The sequence below is a fragment of the Amphiprion ocellaris genome, chromosome 10, assembly GCF_022539595.1.
Source record: "Amphiprion ocellaris isolate individual 3 ecotype Okinawa chromosome 10, ASM2253959v1, whole genome shotgun sequence".
NCBI classification, from domain to species: domain Eukaryota; kingdom Metazoa; phylum Chordata; class Actinopteri; family Pomacentridae; genus Amphiprion; species Amphiprion ocellaris.
This window is the reverse complement of record NC_072775.1, coordinates 33,609,679-33,632,413: the sequence shown is the minus strand read 5'-3', so window position 1 is coordinate 33,632,413 and position 22,735 is coordinate 33,609,679. Positions and strand designations below refer to the sequence as shown.

Here is a 22,735-nt window from a genome sequence, read left to right as displayed (position 1 = left end):
TCTAATAAGTCAATAGTACTCTGGTCAATTTAAGAAACATTGACACTCTGGTGGTGTAGAGGGGTGAACTTCTGGTGTTTCTGTTCATGTTTTTATTTATTTCATTATTATTATTATTATTATTATTATTATTATTATTACTTTTTAATTCATTTATTAACATTTTTAACATTTATTTATTTTCTTCTTATACCTGCTGTATGTTCATATTTGTTCAGTTGTTTAAAAAACGTGGGAAATAAGGTTCTATTTTGTATGTTTTCGGTCCTGCACAGTAATATGAACCTCAATAAAGAGAATTTAAAAAAAAAAAAAAAGTCTCAGACTTGAGTTTGGACTGGTTTCAGATTTGCGTTTGACTTTACAACTGGTTTGCGGCTGTTTTTCGACATTAAACTGGTTTCAAAGTGGCTTTAGATTTGGTGTGTGGCCTGTGTCTTCATAGGTGTACAACTAGTTTATGACTTTTTTGAGATATTAAATCAGTTTCAGACTTGATGTCACACTTGCTTTTGGACCTGTTCTGGACTTATTTCATGCTAGTTTATGCCTAAGACACGTATGGCTTTTAATCAAACCATTTGAAACTGGTTTTCTGGCAAAAACATGTCAAACTTGACTTTGGAGTAGTTTCAGACTTGGTTTACACACATTATTAAACTGGTTTCAGACTTGAATTTGACTGGTTTGGGACCTGGTTTCAGATTTGTGTCTGTCTTTATTTATGACTCGTTTGCAGCTGTTTTTCGATGCTAAACTGGGTTCAGATTTGATTTTGGCCTTAAATTTGGACCAATTTTTAACTGGTAAAGGCCCAGTCTACGAATGTTCTAAGATGAGGTAAAAACTAAATATTGCAATCACTCCCTTTTCCTCTGCATTATTTATAAACAGAAACATGCAGTTGTTGATGAATGAATTTTGTTGTGACGTTTTCTGTTTTTCTCTACAGTTTGCAGTATCATTACTAAAAATCTCACAGCTTCCTGTTGTCTCGCAGGACGAAACATTAATGTTGGAAAACAGGCAATAAATGGTCACATAAGTAGAATTAAATGAGACAAATCTGAAAGTCCGAGGAGCGTCTTTATGTAACTAATGACAGCAGTGAGTTCTACTTGGAAACCCACATCTATTATCTCCTCACTCCAAATATTTCGTCTGCAGATCATGTGATGCTGGAGTGGAAAATGCAATTAGCATAACTTAACCTTCAAGCCGGCCTGCGTGAATGTAAATGTTTAGTGAAGCAGCTGCAGGCAGATTTCCAGCTTTCAATCAGCAGGAAGAAGAAGAAGAGGAGGAAGAGAAGGAGGAAGAGCAGTCAAGGACAGTCGAGGTTTTCCTCAGGAAATAATGTTTAACCACAGAACACGACTGATTCCTCAAACCTGAACCAGGAGGATAGATGTTGACAGAAACTGTCACATCTGGTGCAGAGAAGCTCCTGCTCAAACCGAAGCCGATTCAACTGTTGTGTAAATTATTGATATAATAAATGAAATGAAGCCGACATGAAGCAGGAAAACTGAGTTAGGTGACCCTTTAATCTGTCTGAAAAACTGGTTCAGGACCGTTTTTAAATTGGTTTCAGACTTGACTTTAGACTTATTTTTGGCTGATTTCAGCCAAGTTTACAAACGTGTTTAGATTGTTTTTAAACTGGTTTCAGACTTGATTTTGGACCAGTTTTAGACTTGGTCTATGATGGTTTTTAAACTGGTTTCAGATTTGATTTTTGACTTGGTTTTGGACCTGGTTTTAGACTAAATTCAGGCTGTTTTAAACATGGATTACAACTGTTTTCAACTGCTTTCAGAGCTGAGGTTGAATTTGTTTTGGATTTAAATAACCACAGTTTCTAGACTGTTTTAAGACCGTTTTAAGACGTAATTACTGACTTGATTTTTGGACTCGTTTTAAACTGGATAAGGTTGGCTTTACAGCTGTTTCTCAACTATTTTCAGACTTGATTTGGGCCTGGCTTGGGGACTTATCTGAGGCGGGTTTAAGCTTGGTTTACAACTGGCTTGCGGCTGTTTTCAGATGGTTTTTAAACTGGTTTATTACCTGAGTTTGGGCTGGTTGTGGACTTGGTTAATGACTGTTGCCATACTGGTTTAATACTGGTTTCAGACTTCATTTCTGACAAGATTTCGGACCTGGATTAGGACTAGTTTATAACTTAATTTAGACTGGTTATAGCCCAGAGTTTGGACTGGTTATTGGACGTGGTGTACGATCGTTAGACTGTTATTAAATCTAGAATGTTTTCTGACTAGTTTTTGATAGTTTTTATCTAACTACTAAACGACTCTCTACCCTCTTTCTCCACTATTTATCATCTCCTACCAGACTCTCCTCCGTCGGTTTCTGCGTCTCCTTCCAGGACTCTGCTGATCCTCCGATGCAGCGAACTGATGAAGCTGCTGACGGCCGGTGTTCGACGTTCCGATCTGGCCTTCCTGAGCGTCGTCCTCTCGGGGCTGCCGGCGGCTCCGGGTTCGGACAGGGACCGGAGGAAGGGGATGATCCTTCGCAGAGAACCGGTTCTGGCCGAGTCTTCGCTGGACTGATCTCCACTGGGGTTTGGGGGGGCGTTGAACCTCGGTAAGCTGAGCAGCCTCAGGTGAGGCAGCTCTGTGATTTGCTCGTTGTTCGGCGCCCACCGGCCAGATGTTCTCCACTTGTATCGGTCCAGTGGATGCTCCAGGAGCCAGTTGGGGGTCGGATCTCCTCCAGAGCTTCCTGTACTGGTGCCAGGCCCGACGGGGACCCTGGACCGGACCCTGGAGGCCCTCAGGGGAGGCTCCACCTCCACTCATGGTCCAGCTCACACAGGCTTCCTCCAGGCAGCGAGCAGATGGAGCCTCCACAGCTGGATTGCCGACAGCTGTGCTCCAACTCCAACATACCAATCCGACGGCAGGTTCAGATCAGAGTCGGACGGAGTCGGTCCTCATGGCGACGGCGGGTCGAGCTGCTGCCTCGATGTTTCTCAACAGGCTGGTGACCGTCTTCCTGGGAGGAAGTCGAGCGTCAGACGAAGACCAATCAGGTTCCACTAAACTGCAAACCAGCAGGCTGTGGTTTCCCCTACCAATGATGGAAACTGAAACTGCACTCAGTTCAGTGTGTTCAGGTTCCTCCTCATCAGTTTGTTTTTAAACAGTGAAAACGGTTCGTCTTTAATTTGTACTGAAGAGAAAATGAACTGAAACTACAGAAACACGATGGACAAGATTCACTATCAGGGTTTAGATGGAGAATTTTAGTTTCACAGAGAACATAAATGTCGTTCAAGGAGCTTTTCTCATGATAGAATTTCTGTAATGGATCAGTTTTGCACAAATTTTCATAAATAAATTAATATTTCATCCTAAAAACTCGCCTCAGATCCTCAAACCAGATCAGATTTTTCCTCTGAAATATTAAACGACACACTGGAGACCTCTGCAGACCAGATCATTATTTTCTGGCTGCTTTTTTTCTTTTATATTTCTAAAATATCTTTAATTTTTTAGCTGCTGGTCGAACCAAACAAGATATCTGAATTTATTCTTCACTTCTTGGGCAGCGCAGTCAATCGATTTATCGATAAAGAATTTTAGATTCATAATAAAAAAGCTGTTAAAACGAAGACAAAAGTACTGATAGTAAACTTAGAACAAACCTTGTATGGTTGCTTTGAGTGATTAAAACATGTTTCATATGTTTCACTTGCAATTAGGGCTGTGAATAATGATCATATTTACTGTTGATTACTGTCTAGATTAATTGATGATTGTTTTTTGGTTTATAAATCACAGAAAATGGTGAAAAATGTCCATCAAGGTTACTGTAATGTCTTGTTTTGTCCAAAAATATTAATTTTATAGTCATAAAAAAATGAAATAAACCAGAAAATATTCCCATTTAAGAATCAACAATGTCAGAATTTAGACTTTTTTCTTGAAAGAATTATTTAAACACAGTAACTGGTTAACCAAACTGAAATATTCTCTGACTTTCACGCATCACTTTGGTCACATTCTCTCAGATTTCAACCTTAAAGTTTGCCATAATCAATAAATTTGCTGTAAATAAATCTAAAGTTTGTGCTTTACAAGGCTCGGCCGGTTTTTGTTGGACTGCTGGTGGATCAGAGGTTAAATCTCTGTGGCCTTTTGAGTTGGAAGCTGATAAATATTCATCAGCTGAAGAACGCCCGTCCTCCTGTTTAAACAGGAAACGGGAGCAGCTTCCCACAATGCCGAGCTCCAGTTAAAACCTCAGAGACCTGCAGAGGACGAACTAACCGGAGGAAAAGCTGCACGGCGGCAGCAGAAAGATGCAAACGTCCCTGTGTGTTGATTCATATGGAAACAAGGAGGTTTCTGTTCTCACGTGACGCTGAGTTTCTACCTGCAGCTCTGGTCTGAGGGGAAAGAAAGAAGATGTGATGTGTTCAAAAACAGCCGCTGATGTTTGTTATCATTCCTGAGAAATCACCACGACACGCCCTGAAGGACATCCAGCACCACATGATTCAGTCACTGAGGTGTTTAATGAGCGGGAATAACAACTACAGGTGTGGAATACACAAGAACACGGATATTTTTAGATGTACAAGTCCTTTCTCCACACTGGGTCAGTTTGTGTCATTTCACTAAGCAGTGCTGCTCCACCGTCTCGTTACTTCTGCACAATGTTGTTGCTGAATTTTGAGGTTTCACACATTTTAATCATTCAATACTTCCAGAAATATAAAATCTACAGCTTTAAAAACACAGTCAGAAGAGATTCCAGCAGGTTTTAATGACGAAATGTCTCAAAGAATAAGTTTGTTTTCAAAAAAAGGTGCAAAATCTTCAAAGGTGGTATTGTGGCCCAGAAAAAGTGTACATAAATGGATCCATACTTCTACTAAATATACAGATTTTAGTCGACATTTCACCAAGTTTTGAGGCTGTAACATCAGTAGAATCTGATGTGTGGAAAGTCTGGCAAGACCAGGTTCCAGTTATGGGATATTTTGATTTGAAATTTGTCCAAAATGATAAAAACAAATCATCTTTGCCCCTTAAAAATTGGAAAAATCATCAAACTACAGTGGTATATTACGGTCTAAGAAGTTCCTCTAAGTGTCTATAAATGGATGGATCCATGTTTCCTACTAAAAATACAGTCTTTGGTCGACATTTCATCAACTTTTAAGTCTTCTAACAAGAATGTCACGATAAGGATACAGTTTTTTGCTATTTTGACTTGAAATGTGTCCAAAATTATTTGAAAATTGTCCAAACTGACAGTAATAAATACTTTATGGGCTCTAAAAAATGAAAAAAAAAAAAAAGCAAACTTTTCAAATAAAGGAAGCATTGTGGCCCGTGAAGGTTCCTGTAAGTGTATTTATATATATAGATGGATGCATATTTCCTACTAAAAGTAAAGACTTTTGGGCCTCAAACATCAGAAGAATTTGATGTGTGCCAAGTTTGGCAAGACAAGGTTCCAGTTTTTAGATATTTTGACATGAAATTTGTCCAAAATGAACCTTAAAAATGGGAAAAGGAGCAAAATCTTTTAACAAGAGTGGCCCCGAAATGTTCTTGTGTCTATAAGTGGATGGATCCATAGTTCTACTAAAAATACAGTCTTTGGACATTTAACCAACTTTAAAGGCTCTAACATCAGTAGAATCTAATGTGTGCTGAGTTTGGCAAGACAAAGTTAAATTTGTTTTGCTATTTTGATTTAAACTGTGTCCAAAACAACAACAACAAACAGTTTTTGCCCATTAAAAATGGAATAAAGTCCAGATTATTCAAAACAATAGTGCTACTGGAATCAGAAAGTCCATCTAAGTGTATATAAATGGATGGATCCATGTTTCCTACTAAACATACAGGTTTTGGTCGACATTTCACCAATTTTTGAGGCTCTAACTTCAGTAGAATTTGTTATGTTGCAAAAAAGGTTAAATTTTTTGGTGTTCATGGAGGTCTAGATCTTGGTCTTATATGTCCAAACTTACAGGCTGCTTCCATGTCGCCTTCATGTTGAAATAATTTTTCTTTTTAACTCAACATTTTTAATGAATCCCAGGCGTTTCTGACCTCGTTGTTTCTGCCAGCAGCTGCTGTCCATTTAAGTAAATCTCATCTTCTGGGTTCTTCTTCCTCTTTAGCGGTTTTCTACAAACTCTGCTTTAGACCGGATTAGTGGGGAGGGATTAAAAAGGATCAGTTCTAGTATCAGTAGTGACCAATTTAAAGTAAATCATTTCGTGCTTTACTCCAAAATAAACAACCAAAACTGTTTATCAGCTCCAGTGCTCTGAGAAAAACGTTCCTCGGCTTGTTTGTCTAATTTGACATTTATCACTGAGTTTTTCTCTCCAAAGCAGGAAACTATGAGTTGATAAAGATCTGATTCTGTTTGCTCAGCGAGTCTGAATCCTTTCCCAAAGCTGGGAAACTGCAGAGCTTCTAGTTTTTAAACAGTCGAAATGATCTTCTTCTTAAAATGCAATTAAATCTGATGAAGACGTGGGATAAAGTAAAATAATACAGAGACTTTTGTCCAACATTATCAGATAAATCAGCTGTTTTCTATCTGGAAGTGATTCTAATGATCTGTTCGTTAGTTTTGTTTGAGTTTTCTGCTCGACCTGCCTCTAAATATGAGGCTAAATAAGATGTTTTTATGAAGTTTTAAGAGTTGTTTTTAAAGAGTTTGATTCTCAGTCAGCAGATAGCAGTTAAAACATGTGACATCAAGGCTCAGGGAGGATTAAAACCCAAAGAATGTGTTTGAATTTCTAAAAAAACCACGATAAACTTCTGAAGAACCGTCCAGATCTCCTGGTAAACCTTCCTCTTCCTGGCTTTAAAAGGCTGTGACCCACATCCCAGAGTTTGGTGGATAACGAGGCGTTGGTGTCGGGACGACGCTGCATGTAGGTCAGAGTTAAACCCGGTGAAGATAAGCCCAGGAGTCCTGGACCGAGCCAAGTCCTCAACGGGGACGGAGAAACTACAGCCTCAAAGCTAACATAAAGAACCATTTATCACCTGGTAATCAGTAATCATTCTCTCCTGTTGATCAATAAAACATCAGAAAACAAGAAAGAGACACTTCAGAGGAAGATTAAAGGAGAAGAACAGTTAAATGAAAACTCACACAACTAAAGATTAACGTGGGAATGTTTGACATGACAGAAATTAAACGGATTAAAGGAAAATATTCCAGATGTTTCTTCAGGATCTTTTTCTAAACCTACTGAACCAAACAGTGACAGAAAACACAAGTAAACAGCGAGTGAAAAGTCTTCCTGGAAATGTAGAAAATCCGTTAAAAAAAAAGTAAAATTCAGATTCTTATGGATAGGCCTAACAGCTTAAAAAAAACACACACAATGACCGAAAACGCAAGTAAGCATTTAAAAAAATAAAGTAAAAAAGCCCCAGCAATTTAAAGACTTAAAGCAACTAAAAAAAGATGAGTGAAAAACAGAGAAATAACTGCAAGTTAAAAATAGGGAGGAACAAAATGAGTTTAAAAAACTGTGAAATATGATAAATGAAAAACAAGGAGTTAAAAAAAGTCAATGAAAAAAGGCTGGTGAAAAACAGAGTTAAGAAACAGTAGGAAACAAATCAGCAAATTAAAAACAAAGCAACAGTGAGCGAAAAAGCAGCAAGTGAAAAACAGTGAGTTAAAAATGGCGAGTTATAAAACAGTGAAAGGAAAAACAATGAGTTGAAACCGTGGGTGTTAATCTTTTCTAGTCTATTTCAGCCTTATTCTCTGTTTTTACTCCTTTCTTATTGTTTTTCTACTGTTTAGTTGCTGCATTAATTCGGTCAGCTTGTTTTTCTGACCAACATCTGGATTAATAAAGTTTTATTTAATTTTTAAATCATTATTGTTCCAGCTAACTCACCATAAAACCAGTTTTTCAGCCATTTCTGCTAAAAAATATTTGGAACAAATCAGATTTAATCAGTGTGGTTTATTAGAATTTCAGAGCTCAAACAAAAAAAAAGACATTTTTGTTTCTCAGATGCTAAAAAAAAAGGCAGATTTCTATTAAACAAACTAGATCCGATCACAGGTTAAAGTCTGTGTCTGCACAAGCCAAACTCCAAACTAAATTCCCTTCACTTTGTCCACTTTTCCTGCTGCCGTCAGCAGCCTAAAAATAACCGGCGGCTGTAAAGAGCGTCAGTAGATCAGCTGCTGGATACCAGCGGAGGGAGGGTCAGGAATCTGGACGTCAAGTTCAAGATCTGAGCAGGAAAAACGTCACCAAGCTGCAAGACGACGGATTAAAACGACTTTTAGAAAAGTTTAAAACCTCATCAGAAGGACGTTTAGCAGCTGCTGGAGCTTTTAGTCGCTCTGCAGAGTCTTCATCACCAGATCAGGAACAGCATTTGACCTGGGGTTTGTTTAATTATCCAAAAATAAAGAAAAAATAAACAAAATAAATGTAAAAAATCATTCTATTTAAAAATACCCTTCTTGTGTTGCAAGTCAGTAGATCTGGAGGTTATTTAGACACATTAGACTGACGTCAGATTAACAGAAAAAAATCTTTTGTTTTTTTTTTTTTAAAACAAATTTTAAAAAAGAAAAAACTTTTTTTTTAAAGTTTAAAATATTTTAGAATTTTTTTGGGGGGCAAAAAACAAGGCAAATTTTAAATAAATATTTAAATTCTAAATTTAGAAAATAAGTCAATTTGAAAAAAAAATGTAAAAATCATGGAACGTTAAAAAACTTTTTAAAACATGAAAATAAATGTGAAAAATCATTCTATTTAAAAATTTCTTTCGTGTGTTGCACGTTAGCAGATCCTGGAGTTTATTCAGACACATTAAACCAATTAACAGAAAAAATATTGAATAATTTTAATTGAAAGAAATTTTTTTAAAAAATTAAAAATGTTAAAAATATTTTTTTTTTAAATTTAAATACATATTTAAAATCTAAATTTACAAAATAAGTCAAATTGAAAAAAAATTACTTGAAATTAGGAGTTTTGTGAAGGAATTTTTACTTTTAAACTCATTTTTTAAAGCTTGAAAAGTGGCTGAAAAAGAAAACTTGAAATATGGGCATCTGCTGATGAAGATCATGTGGAATGATGAAAAGCTCCAGAGCTGCTAAACTGACCCAGACACACTTTTATGAGCTTACAAACAACAAACAAGAAGGAGGAGATAAAGGGCTGATAAAGATGAATATTTAAGCATTTCCCGTCATATAACTGAGTTAATGTAGAAGTTTAAAAAGGAACCATCTGGCTTCAGTTCCTTCTGCAGGAATTTAAACTGTTCGAGGAGAAACCGTTTAAATTCCTGCAGAAAATAAAACTAAACTCGTTCATTTTGTTCCTCAGAGACAGACGGCGGCAGAGCTTCAGCAGACGAGCGTCTAATCTAATTTACGTTTACAACTCGGACTTTAATCTGACACTGATCCTCTCCTGCTCTGTAGTTACAGCAACGCTCGCTGTGTTTACACCCTCTGGAGTAATCCGATTACTTCCTCCTTATCTGACACGGAAACAACGGGACAAGTTTCCCTCAATTAGCTGGATGTCTGCAGGAGGAGCTGAAGGATTTGGACACGAGAAGAACGTAAAGGTTGGAGCGTTTTACTACTGATTCAGTCTCAGGTGTCGTCCAGGATTAATCCATTATTACTGGCTGCAGGGGGAACAAACTACCTGAGAACACCCCCACGGTTTCACCACTTTGAACTGGTCCAACCTAACGGAGGCTCAGTCTGACACGTTTAATTAAACGTTTAGGTCCAAACTGACCCACAGCAGGACAAAAAAACAGCAAAAAAACACCACGAAATGACTCAAAACTAATTCCAAAAGAGCCACAAAAACAGCAGAAATAGAAGCAAATCAACCAACTGGCTGCAAATTTACTGACAAGTCAAAATGCGTCAAAACATCAACAAAGACATGAAAAAAATCCACAAAACACACAAAAAGACCAGAAACAGAAGCAAAAGTAACCAGACAGAGAACCAATCAGCACCAAATTAACTGACACCAGGAAAAACAGGCAACAAACAGCAAAGAAACCCACAAAAATGACTTAAAATAAAGACTAAACACCACAAAATGGCAACAAAGACACGCAAACAACTATAAAAACACACAAAAAGACCAGGAACAGAAGCAAAATTGACTAGAAACTGAAGCAGTCTAATGGACACCTGGACAGACAAAAAAAGGCAAAAATACTCACAAAAATGACTCAAAACAAATACCAAGAGCGACAAAATGGAAACAAAGACAAACAACTATTAAAACACACAAAAGGACCAGAAACAGAAGCAAACTAACCAGAGACAGAATGAAATGGCTCCAAACTAACTAGCATGTCAAACACACTAAAAGAAAACTCACAAAACTACTCACAACAAACACCAAGAGACATAGAACAGCAACAAAAACACACAAATGGACTGAAATGAGAAGCAAATCAACCAGAGATAGAACCAATTGAACACCAAGAGACACAAAATGTGAGCAAAGACATTAGAAAAACTACAAAAAGACTACAAACAGAAGCAAAAAAACTGCAAGAAAAACACCAAATTACTAAAAAGAGCCACAAAACGACAACAAAAATACACAAAAAGACCAGAAACAGAAGGGTCCAAACTAACTGAAAACAAGTCAAAGAAGTCATAGATAGACTATAGATGGATGGATGGATGGATGGATGGATGGATTGATTTATGGATAGATAGATAGATGGATGGATGGATGGATGATAGATAGATAGATAGATAGATAGATAGATAGATAGATAGATAGATAGATAGATAGATAGATAGATAGATAGATAGATAGATAGATAGATAGATAGATAGATAGATAGATAGATAGATAGATAGATAGATAGACTATAGATAGATAGCTGTAGATGTTCTGTGGTTGATTCTCTGTAAAATCTGTTTGGTTTCTGTAAATCCGGTGTTTTTCCACTCCGTCCTGAAATAGACGGCGTCTTATTTTGGTCCACAGAGTTCTTGTTTTGCTTCAGAGGGGAAATCCTGCCTGGACGCCCTCCGTCCTGAACACAACATGAGGAACTTTCCATTTCCTGCTCCCATCAGCCTCTGACCTGAAGCTCTTCACACAATCAACGCAACTGAAACCGACGGACATTGAGCCAAATGGAGAAAAAGACTGTTATGCAACAAGTTTGAATATTACAGTCAACACCCTACAGTACCCTGGATAAAATCTATAAAATTAAACTGAACCAGAGGTGTCGACAGCATAAAAACACAACTGTCTCTCCTGCAATTCCATTTATTCACAGTTATTTACAAATTAAATGTGAATAAATGGAATTGTAGGACAGAATTTTTTGCACAAATCCCTTAAAAGACTAAATGTGGACATCAGTTGGACTCATCACTATAATATAAAACTGAACTGGCGGATCGATCTCAGTCACATAAGCAGGAGGTAATTTAATGTTTCTATTTTACATCTTCAGTTCTAGTCACCTTATTAATTTAGAAACCTAGTTATGACTGACTGGTTCTCTGTTATTACATGCTGATAAAACACTCCATTTATTTAGTCACCGGTCTTTCTTTATTACTAATAATTGGTCGAAACATCCAGACAAACCTGCTAAATATTGGCTCTACTACTGAGAATGTTTATTTATACGTGACGGATGTTGAATCTCTGCCGTCTTTATCGCTTTGAGACCAGGTGATCATTTGCACTTTTTTTAAATCTGCCTTTTCTTCACCAATAATTACTTTTAAAGGCTCAACATTTGCAAAAAGCCTCGGAGTGAAAATCAGCTTGTTTGTCGCCGCCGGCCTCGGAGGAAACGTGGCGACTCAAACCTCCAGCAGGAAGCTGAGGTGTGAATTGGACCACTGACAACCAACTCCCACCGTCCCCAACCAATATGGCCGCCGGGGCGCTCAGCGGGCGCTGCCGTCGCCTCGAACACGTGGAGGGAGACTTCCTGCCCCGAACCACCGACCCTCCACAGCCTTGATGGTCGGACTCAGTAAAGCAGCAGGAAAGGACTGAAGAACGGATATAAAGGTGCAAAACAAACGTTTGAGGTTTCATGATTGGATCAACAGCAACAGACGACAAAAACACACAAAAAGAGCAGAATACTACAAAACAGAATACTAAAAGCTACAAAACATCAACAAAAAATGCAAAAAAAACCAATGAAAACACACAAAAAGACCAGAAATAGAAGCAAATTAAAGAAAGACAGAAGAAATCGGTTCCAAGCTAGGACTAAGAGACCAAAAAACTACAAAAGACACAAAAAATTAGTCAAAACAACTATCAAGAGCCACAAAACGTCAACAAAGACACGCAAACAACTACAAAAAGACACAAAAAGACCAGAATCGGAAAGAAATTCAGCCAGAGAAAAAACCAACCATCTCCAAACGAAGTGACACCAGACAAAAAAAACTACAAAAATACACAAAAAGAGCAGAAACAGAAGCAAAATTAACCAGAGAATCAATCAGCTCCAAACTAAGAACAAAAAAACAGAAAAAAAAAGCCACAAGTTACTCAAAAGAGCAACAAGATGGCAACAAAAACACGCAAACGGCTACAAAAATAAACAAAAAGACCAGAAACAGAAGCAAATTAAAGAAAGACAAGCAGTCAGTTCCAAACTAGGACTAAGAGACCAAAAACTGCAAAAGACTAAAAAATTTGTCAAAGGGTTAGTGTTAGCAAATTAATGAACGACAGAACCGGTCAGCTCCAAACTAAAGGACTAGATTTCAACTGACTAAAACACAGCAACAAAAACTCACAAAATTACTCAAAACAAACACCAAGAGCCACAAAATTCCCCAAAAAGACCAGAAAAAGAAGCAAATAAGCTCCAAACTAACGTGTGATAGTTCATATTTTACACAATACGTTCAGTTTCTGGCTCAAGTTTTCTGTTTTCTGTCAGCAAACTGAGAATCTTTGAGGTTAAAAAACAAACACAGACACATTTGATCGATTGAAGGAGATTCTTCGGCATTTTCTGACAGATTTCTGCAGAAAACATTCTCATAATGAGAGCAGGAAACAATCAGAGCTTTCAGAGAAGAGGAAGAAACGATTTAAAAACTGTCTCCAGGTCGAGTTCTGCTATTAAAAAGTTACTTCAGTAAAGCAAAGTGAAAGCAGTCGTCTCGGATTTACGTTAAACATTTACGTCATTATAACTGTTTAATCCTGCATATAAAGAGTTGTTTCTCCTATTTATAGTTGTTCTGTTTCCATGGAGCTGCAAGATTTTACATTACAGTGATGAAAAACACGTCACAAGTAAATAAAAACGTCCAGATTGGAGTGGAGTCGTGTCACGCACATTTCACTGACACCGACGCATCTCTTTATTTTTTTATTTAATATATGAGGCTGTTCAGAGCGGTTTAAAAAATAAATAAATAGATAATGCTTCATAATAAATACAGAACCTGCAATCAATAAATGACCCATAAAATCCTGATGGGGACACTATGAACTAAATGTTATTGTCAGGATTAATCTGTAAGATATGTGGAGTCTAAAATGTCAGAAAATGGTGGAGAAAAAAAAGTCAGAAAATGTAAAAAAAAAAAAAAAAATTTAATAGAAAATGGTAAAAAAAAATTCAGAAAATGGTTAAAAAACGTCAGAAAATGTTTTAAAAAATTATCAGAAAACGGTGAAAAATGTCAGAAAATGGTGAAAAATGTCAAAAAATGGCGAAAAATGTTCCTCAGACGATGACTTGTTTCTTCCACAATCATCACAGAGGAAATAAAATGAAAATATTTACATTTAAGAAGCTGCAATTAAAGAATTTAGACTAAATTCTATTGAACAAATGACTCATTGTTTAAATAGTTGACGATCAATTTAATATTTGACAAACGATAGATGAGTTGATTAACTGATGCAGCTCTACTGTTAAATAATGTTTTCTTGTTGGCAGAAATAAGTGAAAATGAATTTATTCACACTGAAAACCTGACTGTCATATTTATTTATCACACTGACCCTCTGAGGATTAAACCGTCAGTGATGACACCACGCAGCAAATGTTCTCATGTTCTCATCTTTCATATTCTCTGAGCCTCTGGCCGGGGGGTCGAGGAGAAAAACGGATAAAGCCTGCGTCAAAGCGTCGGCCAGCTTTAATAGGCTTATAGCAGCAGCCTTTCTCTAGATAATTCTCTGTGGATGCTTTCAGTGAGCAGCAGAGGATTAAAACCACAGAGGTCACAAATACACACAGCTAGGCTAGCAGTTTCCCTCCGTTAACAGTGTTAGTGCTAAGCTAGGCTAGCAGTTTCCCTCCGTTTACAGTGTTAGTGCTAAGCTAGGCTAGCAGTTTCCCACCGTTTACAGTGTTAGTGCTAAGCTAGGCTTGCAGTTTCCCTCCGTTTACAGTGTCTGTGCTAAGCTAGGCTTGCAGTTTCCCTCCGTTTACAGTGTCTGTGCTAAGCTAGGCTTGCAGTTTCCCTCCATTTACAGTGTCTGTGCTAAGCTAGGCTTGCAGTTTCCCTTCTTTTACAGTATTTCTGCTAAGCTAGGCTAGCAGTTTCCCTCCGTTTACAGTGTTAGTGCTAAGCTAGGCTTGCAGTTTCCCTCCGTTTACAGTGTTAGTGCTAAGCTAGGCTTGCAGTTTCCCTCCGTTTACAGTGTTAGTGCTAAGGTAGGCTTGCAGTTTCCCTCCGTTTACAGTGTTAGTGCTAAGCTAGGCTTGCAGTTTCCCTCCGTTTACAGTGTTAGTGCTAAGCTAGGCTTGCAGTTTCCCTCCGTTTACAGTGTTAGTGCTAAGCTAGGCTTGCAGTTTCCCTCCGTTTACAGTGTTAGTGCTAAGCTAGGCTTGCAGTTTCCCTCCGTTTACAGTGTTAGTGCTAAGGTAGGCTTACAGTTTCCCTTCGTTTACAGTACTTGTGCTAAGCTAGGCTAGCAGTTTCCCTCCGTTTACAGTGTTAGTGCTAAGCTAGGCTAGCAGTTTCCCTCCATTTACAGTGTTAGTGCTAAGCTAGGCTAGCAGTTTCCCTCCGTTTACAGTGTCTGTGCTAAGCTAGGCTTGCAGTTTCCCTCCGTTTACAGTGTCTGTGCTAAGCTAGGCTTGCAGTTTCCCTCCGTTTACAGTGTTTGTGCTAAGCTAGGCTAGCAGTTTCCCTCCATTTACAATGTTTGTGCTATGCTAGGCTAGCAGTTTCCCTCCGTTAACAGTGTTCGTGCTAAGCTAGGCTTGCAGTTTCCCTCCGTTTACAGTGTTTGTGCTAAGCTAGGCTAGCAGTTTCCCTCCATTTACAATGTTTGTGCTATGCTAGGCTAGCAGTTTCCCTCCGTTAACAGTGTTCGTGCTAAGCTAGGCTAGCAGTTTCCCTTCGTTTGCAGTGTTTGTGCTAAGCTAGGTTAGCAGTTTCTGTCCGTTTACAGTGTTTGTGCTAAGCTATGCTAACAGTTTCCCTTCGTTTGCAGTGTTTGTGCTAAGCTAGGCTGAAGACACAAACCTACAAAAACACCACTTCTAACTTCCACCTTTTCTCTACAAACTCAGAACCACAGTTTTAACAACTATCACCTAATGGAAACTAGGGTTTGTTATGTCACATGGTTGTTTTCTTTTTGTGGCTGTTTTCTGTCTTGTGGTTGTTTTCTGTCCTTTTGTGGTTGTTTTGGATCTTTTTGTGGTTGTTTTGTGTCTGTTTCTGGTTGTTTATGTCTATTTCTGGTTGTTTTGTGTCTCATTCTGGTTGTTTTATGTCTCTTTCTGGTCGTTTTATATCTATTTCTGGTCGCTTTGAGCCACTTTCTGGTCATTTTAGGTCACCGCCATCACTTCTTTTCTGTTTGTGGTTAACTTGTGTCTCCTTGAATAAAAGAATGTATTTCCTAAAAAGCTGGTTCATTTCATAAACTCAACTCCACATCACTTATTTTCTTCTTAAAGTTCAACATCTGTACAGTCTCCAGCTAATAAATGTTGTCATTTTAGCTTTTTAAAAATACAACACACCTTCTAAACCCCGCTGGAAGCTTTTTGGATTCAGTTTAATTATAAATGAATGTTACATTAAAGCCAAACGAGTTCACTCAGCGCTGATTCAGTCTTTCTGCTGGTGAACCTGTGTTTTAAATCTGGTCTGTGAATGTGCAGCTTTTAACTCCAGAAACATCAGGTGGCATTTTCATTCTCCTCACTGACCCACATCCCGTCACTGGTGGTCGAGCCCACTGGGTTTTTAACCATCTGGTTCCTGATAAATGATGAAGTGGAGATGATGAGCTCATCCTAACGGGAAACGCAGCATCATCACTGGCCGACTTCGTCCTCTCAGACTGAAACTAACCAAATGACCTGCAAACGCCTCGCCTGACTGGTTTCCTTAGAAGACCTGAAGGCAGCATGGCGGCCATTTTATGTCACTTTCTAGTCATTTTGTGTCTCTTTGTGGTTATTTTATGTCTATTTATGGTCATTTTGCGTCTTTTTCTAGTCATTTCGGGTTATTTTGTGACTTTTAGGGACATTTTGAGACTTTTTTGGGTCACTCTGCCTATTTGTGGTAATTTTGTATCTGTTTGCAGTCATTTTTTTTATATATCTAGCCCTGTTCTTCCTCTTTCTAGTCACTTTGTGTGTTTTCTAGTCATTCTATGTCTTTTCATGGTCATTTGTGTGTCTTTCTAGTCATTTTATGTCGATTTATAGTCATTTTCTGTCTGTTCCAAGTCATTTTGTGTCTCTTTCTGGTACTTTTGTGTCTTTATGGTCATTTTGTGTCTCATTATGGACATTTGGTGTCACATTTTGTTTTTTTCATGTTGATTTATGGTCATTTTGTGTCACTTTCTGGTCATTTCATATCTTTTTATGATCACTGCACCTCTTGATTGTCATTTTGTGTCTGTTTCTGATCATTTTGTGTCTCTTTGTAGTCATTTTGTGTCTATTTATTCCCGTTTTGTCTCTCTTTGTGATCATTTTGAGTCTCCTTGTGATCATTTTGTGTCTATTTGTGCCCGTTTTGTCTCTCTTTGTGATCATTTTGAGTCTCTTTGTGATCATTTTTTGTCTCTTTCTGATCATTTTGTGTCTCTTTCTAGTCATTTTGTGTCTATTTATGCCCATTTTATCTCTCTTTGTGATCATTTTGAGTCTCCTTGTGATCATTTTGTGTCTATTTGTGCCCGTTTTGTCTCTCTTTGTGATCATTTTGAGTCTCTTTGTGATCATTTTTTGTCTCTTTCTGATCATTTTGTGTCTCTTTCTAGTCATTTTGTGTCTATTTATTCCCGTTTTGTCTCTCTTTGTGATCATTTTGAGTCTCCTTGTGATCATTTTGTGTCTATTTGTGCCCGTTTTGTCTCTCTTTGTGATCATTTTGAGTCTCTTTGTGATCATTTTTTGTCTCTTTCTGATCATTTTGTGTCTCTTTCTAGTCATTTTGTGTCTATTTATGCCCATTTTATCTCTCTTTGTGATCATTTTGAGTCTCCTTGTGATCATTTTGTGTCTATTTGTGCCCGTTTTGTCTCTCTTTGTGATCATTTTGAGTCTCTTTGTGATCATTTTTTGTCTCTTTCTGATCATTTTGTGTCTCTTTCTAGTCATTTTGTGTCTATTTATGCCCATTTTATCTCTCTTTGTGATCATTTTGAGTCTCCTTGTGATCATTTTGTGTCTATTTGTGCCCGTTTTGTGTCTCTTTGTTGCCCCTTTTGTTGAACTGAGACCTGTGTCGAGCTCAGGACACCCAAACAGGCGTCGGCAGCAGCCATTGTTGGATGTGTTTGAGGTATTTGAGCAGCGAGGACGTGATGCCAGAGCCGGAGTCCAGCTGGGTGAGATCACCGGCACAAACCGGCTGCTGACATCACGCTCTGCCAACCCTGCAGGGGAGGAGGGGGGAGGAGGGGAGGAAACATCCTGACACCGTCCTGCTTCCACAGATACCAGCGCTGCATTCAGGACACGTGGGAACAACCGCCGCTGCAGCTCCAACACGTTTTCTCTCCACAGGATAACATGCATCATCCATGTCCAGAAAAACACGGAATATTTTAGTGTTTTAGATCGTTTGTGTGACAAAACAACATGTGAGGACACGATTCTCTGAGAGTTTACTGATAAAATAAATATTCTGGATGTAAGAACAGTCAGCTGCAGCTCAGTCTACAGAACGAAGGTTTGGATCCAAGTCACTCATGGGTCACTTTATGGTCATTTTCTGTCTGTTTTTAGTCATTTATTGTCTGCTTCTGATCATTTTTTTCCCATTTGTGGTCATTTCTTTTCTGTTTCTGGTCATTTTGTGTCCTTTTGTGGTCATTTAAAGTCAACTTGTGGTCATTTTTTTCCATTTCAGGTCTTTTTTCGTCTGTTTCTGGTCATTTTTTTTGTCTATTTCTGGTCATTTTGTGTTACTTTGTGGTCATTTTGAGCCTGTTTAAGGACATTTAGTCTCTGTTTTGGTCATTCTGTGTCACTTTTCATTCATTTCGTGTCCGTCTGTGGTTAGTCTGGGCTCCTTCTGAGCACGTCGGATGAATTTTAAATTAAGACCTGAATCAAGTTCAGGATATCAACACACCTGAGGTCTCTACTCCACAAATAAAATCAAGTTCTATCAAGTCCGACGATCATTTTGTGTCTCTTTCTGGTCATTTTTTTCCGATTCGGCTCATTTTTTGTCTGTTTTTGCTCAATTTTTGTCTGTTTCTGACCATTTTGTGTCACTTTCGAGTTATTTAGTGTCTCTTTCTGGCTACTTTGTGACTGTTGTCATTTTTTATTACGTTTCAACTCATTTTTTATCTATTTCTGGTCATTTCTTTTCTGTTTCTGGTCATCTTTTGTCTGTTCCTCATCATTCCATGTCACTTTGTGGTCATTTAAAGTCAACTTGTGGTCATTTTTTGTCAATTCATTGTCATTTTTTGTCTATTTCTGGTCATTTTGGGTTCCTTCGTAGTCATTTTTTTCTGTTTCTGGTCATTTTTTGTCTGTTTGTGGTCATTTTTTTTTTTTACATTTCTGGTCATTTCTTTTCTGTTTCCCCTCAGTTATTGTCTATTTCTGTTGATTTTTTTGCCTGTTTCTGTACATTTCACTTCTGTTTCTGGTCATTTTATGCTCGTTTCTGGTCATCTTTTCCCATTTCTGGTCATTTTTTGTCTGTTTCTGGTCATCTTTACATACCAGTGCAGCCACCAGCGGTGACTCACAGCGAACTCAGACTGTGAGTAACACGACCGGCCGACCGGCGGCCAGCGGACGGCGAGGAAACACCGGCTCGTCACCACAGCGTGACTTTCTGTCCTGGAAAACAGCCTCGGCAGCAGCTCAGCCGACACATCGCAGCCGTCTGACAGCAGCAAGCAGCGGAACAACAGCTGAACTCCAACGTGGAAGAAACACTGAGTCATGTCAGCCAGTTTCTGACTTCTACGTCACTCAGAGAACGACTTCCCCACAGGACGGGAATATTCACAGCATTTATGAGACTTTATTCTGGATATTTGTACCTTCAGTGACCTCCACTGGTTCTCATTAAACGTCTACAGCAAACGGACGTGAAATCTGTCTGTGATCGTAACTTTGATGAAAAATTAAGAAAATTCCTCCAGATTTGGTGAATACAGCGTAATACAGATGAGGAAAATAAATACTGAGCTGACTTCAGAGCCTTTATAACTTCATTATCAGAGACTGAGACAAAACAAAACACTCAACAATCCTTTAATTCAGAGGTGGAAAGTAACCAAGAGCATCGTCTCTGTGCTCAATCTGTGTCACTTTCAGGTATTTTAGGGACTTTTTCAGGTCATTTGTGTCACTTTCAGGTATTTCTGTAAACCTTTGTGGTCATTTTGAGACTTTTTTGGGTCCTTCTTTGCCTATTTATCATCACTGTATGTATTTTTGAGGTCATTTTGTGACTCTTTTTGGTCATTTTCAGTCTCTTTGTAGCTATTTTGTGAATCTTTTGGGTTATATTGTGATTTTTTTTGAGGCCATTTTGTGATTCAGAGGTCATTTTGTGCCACTTTTGAGTATTTTTTATAAACTTCTCTGGCCATTTTGAGAATCTTTTGTGTCATTTAAAGACTTTTTGGGTCATTCTTTGCTGATTTATCATCATTTTATGTCTTTTTGAGCAATTCTGTGATTCTGTGGTCAACTTGTGCCATTTTCAGGTAATTTTTTTTGTCACTGGGGGGTTTTTGAGACTCTTTCAGGTCATTTTATTTCTTCTTGAGGTCATTTTGTGATTCTATGGTCATTTTATGGCACTTTCAGGTACTTTTGTGGCCATTTTGAGAATCTTTTGGGTCCTTTTGTGAGTTTTTGAGGTCATTTTGTGACTTTTTTGGGTCATTCTTTGTCTATTTGTACTCATTTTGTCCTTTCGAGGTCATTTTGTGATTCAGTGGCCATTTTCTGTCAGTTTTTGGCATTTTTTTGCCTTTTTGTGGTCATTTTCAGTCATTTTGTGACCATTCTGAGAACATTTTAGGTAATTTTGTGACTTCTTTGGGTCATTATTTGCCTGTTTGTGGTAATTTTGTGCCACTTTTAAGTAATTTTGTGACTCTTAATGGTTATTTTGTGTCTATATGGCATAATTTTGGGTCATTTTATGTATTTTGAGGAGATTTTGTGATTCTGTGGTCATTTAATGCCACTTTGAGGATTTTTTTTACTCTTTCTGATAATTTTGTGTCTCTCTGGTCGATAAGCGTCTTTATGTCATGATTTTGTGTCGCTTTCAGGTAATTTTGTGACTCTCTGTGGTCACTCTTTTGGGTCATTTTCTGTATTTTTGAGGTCATTTTGTGATTCTGTGGTAATTTTGTGTCCCTTTATGGTCATATTCTGTCTCTTTGTCATCATTTTTGATCTCTGTGGTCATTTTGTGCTTCACTGAATTAAAAGATTTATTTTGCAAACAGTTTGGCAACTTTCCCTGAATTTTTACCACAGACAAAAAAAAGTAATTTGATCTTGATTTTTATTATAATTGATCCATATTTGTTTGTTTTGCGGGATTTGGTTTTAAGCTAAGGTCAAATTAACTTATTTAGACCACTGTTTGTCTGGTGTATTTTGAGGTAAATTAAGGATAATTTAAATGGTTGTTGTTTCATGGTGACTGTTTGGGTCATTCTTTACCTGTTTGATGAAATGTTATGTCTTTATGTTATAATTTGTGTTACTTAGAATCATTTTTCCGACTCTTTGTGGTAATTTTGAGACTCTTTCGGGTTATTTTGAAACTTTCTTGGGTGATTCTGTGCCTATTTATCGTCATTTTATGTCTTTATGAATTAATTTTGTGACTCTGTGATCATCTTGTGTCCCTTTCAGATAACTGTGTGACTCTTTGTGGTCATAATTTTGTGTTACTTTGAGGAATTTTTGCAAGTCTTTGTGGTAAGTTAGTTTGTCTTGTGTAATTTGAGGTAAATTAAGGATAATTTAAAGGATTGTTGTTTCTTGGTGAGTTGTTTAAACAAACTAAAACTCTTGGTTGTGTGGATGAATGATCAGGAAATTTTCTGGAAGTATTTGTCCGGACACCAGGACCGGAGAACTTTCAGGGTCAAACGCCCAGAAACGTGGCCGGGGAGGAGCCCCCTGACCCGGCTGGAGGGGGCGCCGGAGCTCGGTGGCTGACCTCTGACCCCCGCGGAGGGGAACCGGGCTGGACACTGAAGGAATCCGTAAACAGCAGCCTGACAGCGGACCACCTCCCCACCCAGCTCCCGTCCCCGGTGGCCGCCATGACCCCGGCCTGGTACCGGGCTCTCCGGACGGCAACGGCTCCCCACGCTACCTGCCGACACCCGCGGTGAAACCCTGGAGGGGCTGCGGGCTCCGACCTGCCCCCTTGTCGCCCTTTGTGTGTGCTGTTCTTACCGTAAACCCGGAGCCAGCCCTGCTGCTGGGACACCGTGTCCACCAGGATCCGGTCCACCAGCGGATCCAGGAGGCTCAGTCCAACGTGCAGAGACTCCACGTCGCCTGCCAACGAGTCCGTCTCCATATCCGAAAGGAAAAAAACTTGTTCTCCGTAAAAGAAACCCTCCAGAAGTGTCTGTTCAGCCGGGAACCGAGACTTTACGCGTCCACACGATGAGGGAAGCCGGTAAAAGTCGCTGTAATGTCGGTCATGGGAGAGTTTGGAGGCTGTGACCACCCGGTGGCTCCTAGCTAGCCGTTAGCTGCGGCGGCAGCAGCCGGCGGCGGTCCGGCAGCCCGGCTGGCTCTGCCTCATTGTTCCGCTCTCCCAGGTTAGCTAAAGCCGTTTAAACTTCCACCCAACCGGCGTCCGGGAGGAGCGGGGAGCCTCCTTGACCTCCCGGCAGCGAAATATCCGCCCGGAAGCCGCTGTTAAATCCCGTGTGAACCGCTGGAAGTGAGCGGAGTCCCGCGGTGCTCGGTGTGTCTCCGGCGGGCTGCCCTCCTCTCTGCTGCCGCCGCTGCTCCAGTCCAGTCCGCCGAGCCGGGCACGAGCATGACCGGGCGCGCTCCGGCCGGCGTGACAGGAGGGCGGGAGCGCGCAGGCGAGGCAGGAAAAACACGAGGTGACAAAATAAAATATGTAAATAAAACAACGACAACAACAACAATAATAATAATAACGAGACTGGAAATGAAGAAAATAGGAAAATAGGAAAATAAAACAATAAAAACAAGAC

The 22,735-nt window shown here is 39.0% G+C and overlaps 1 protein-coding gene across 3 annotated transcripts in view; it reads right to left on the bottom strand.

Moving 5' to 3' along the window:
• The window catches only part of rasal2 (RAS protein activator like 2), a 109,136-nt gene extending 86,608 nt beyond the window's left edge, over nt 1-22,528 (bottom strand). For 2 of the 3 annotated variants that reach the window (XM_055014490.1, XM_055014492.1), the window contains exon 1: nt 21,954-22,527. In XM_055014490.1, coding sequence (XP_054870465.1) covers nt 21,954-22,080 — 127 coding nt within the window. In that variant the 5' untranslated portion in view covers nt 22,081-22,527. Of the gene's footprint in view, nt 1-21,953 lie in introns of all 3 variants that reach the window. The other variant, XM_055014491.1, reaches the window with a different exon arrangement.
• Nucleotides 22,529-22,735: the final 207 nt, after the last annotated feature.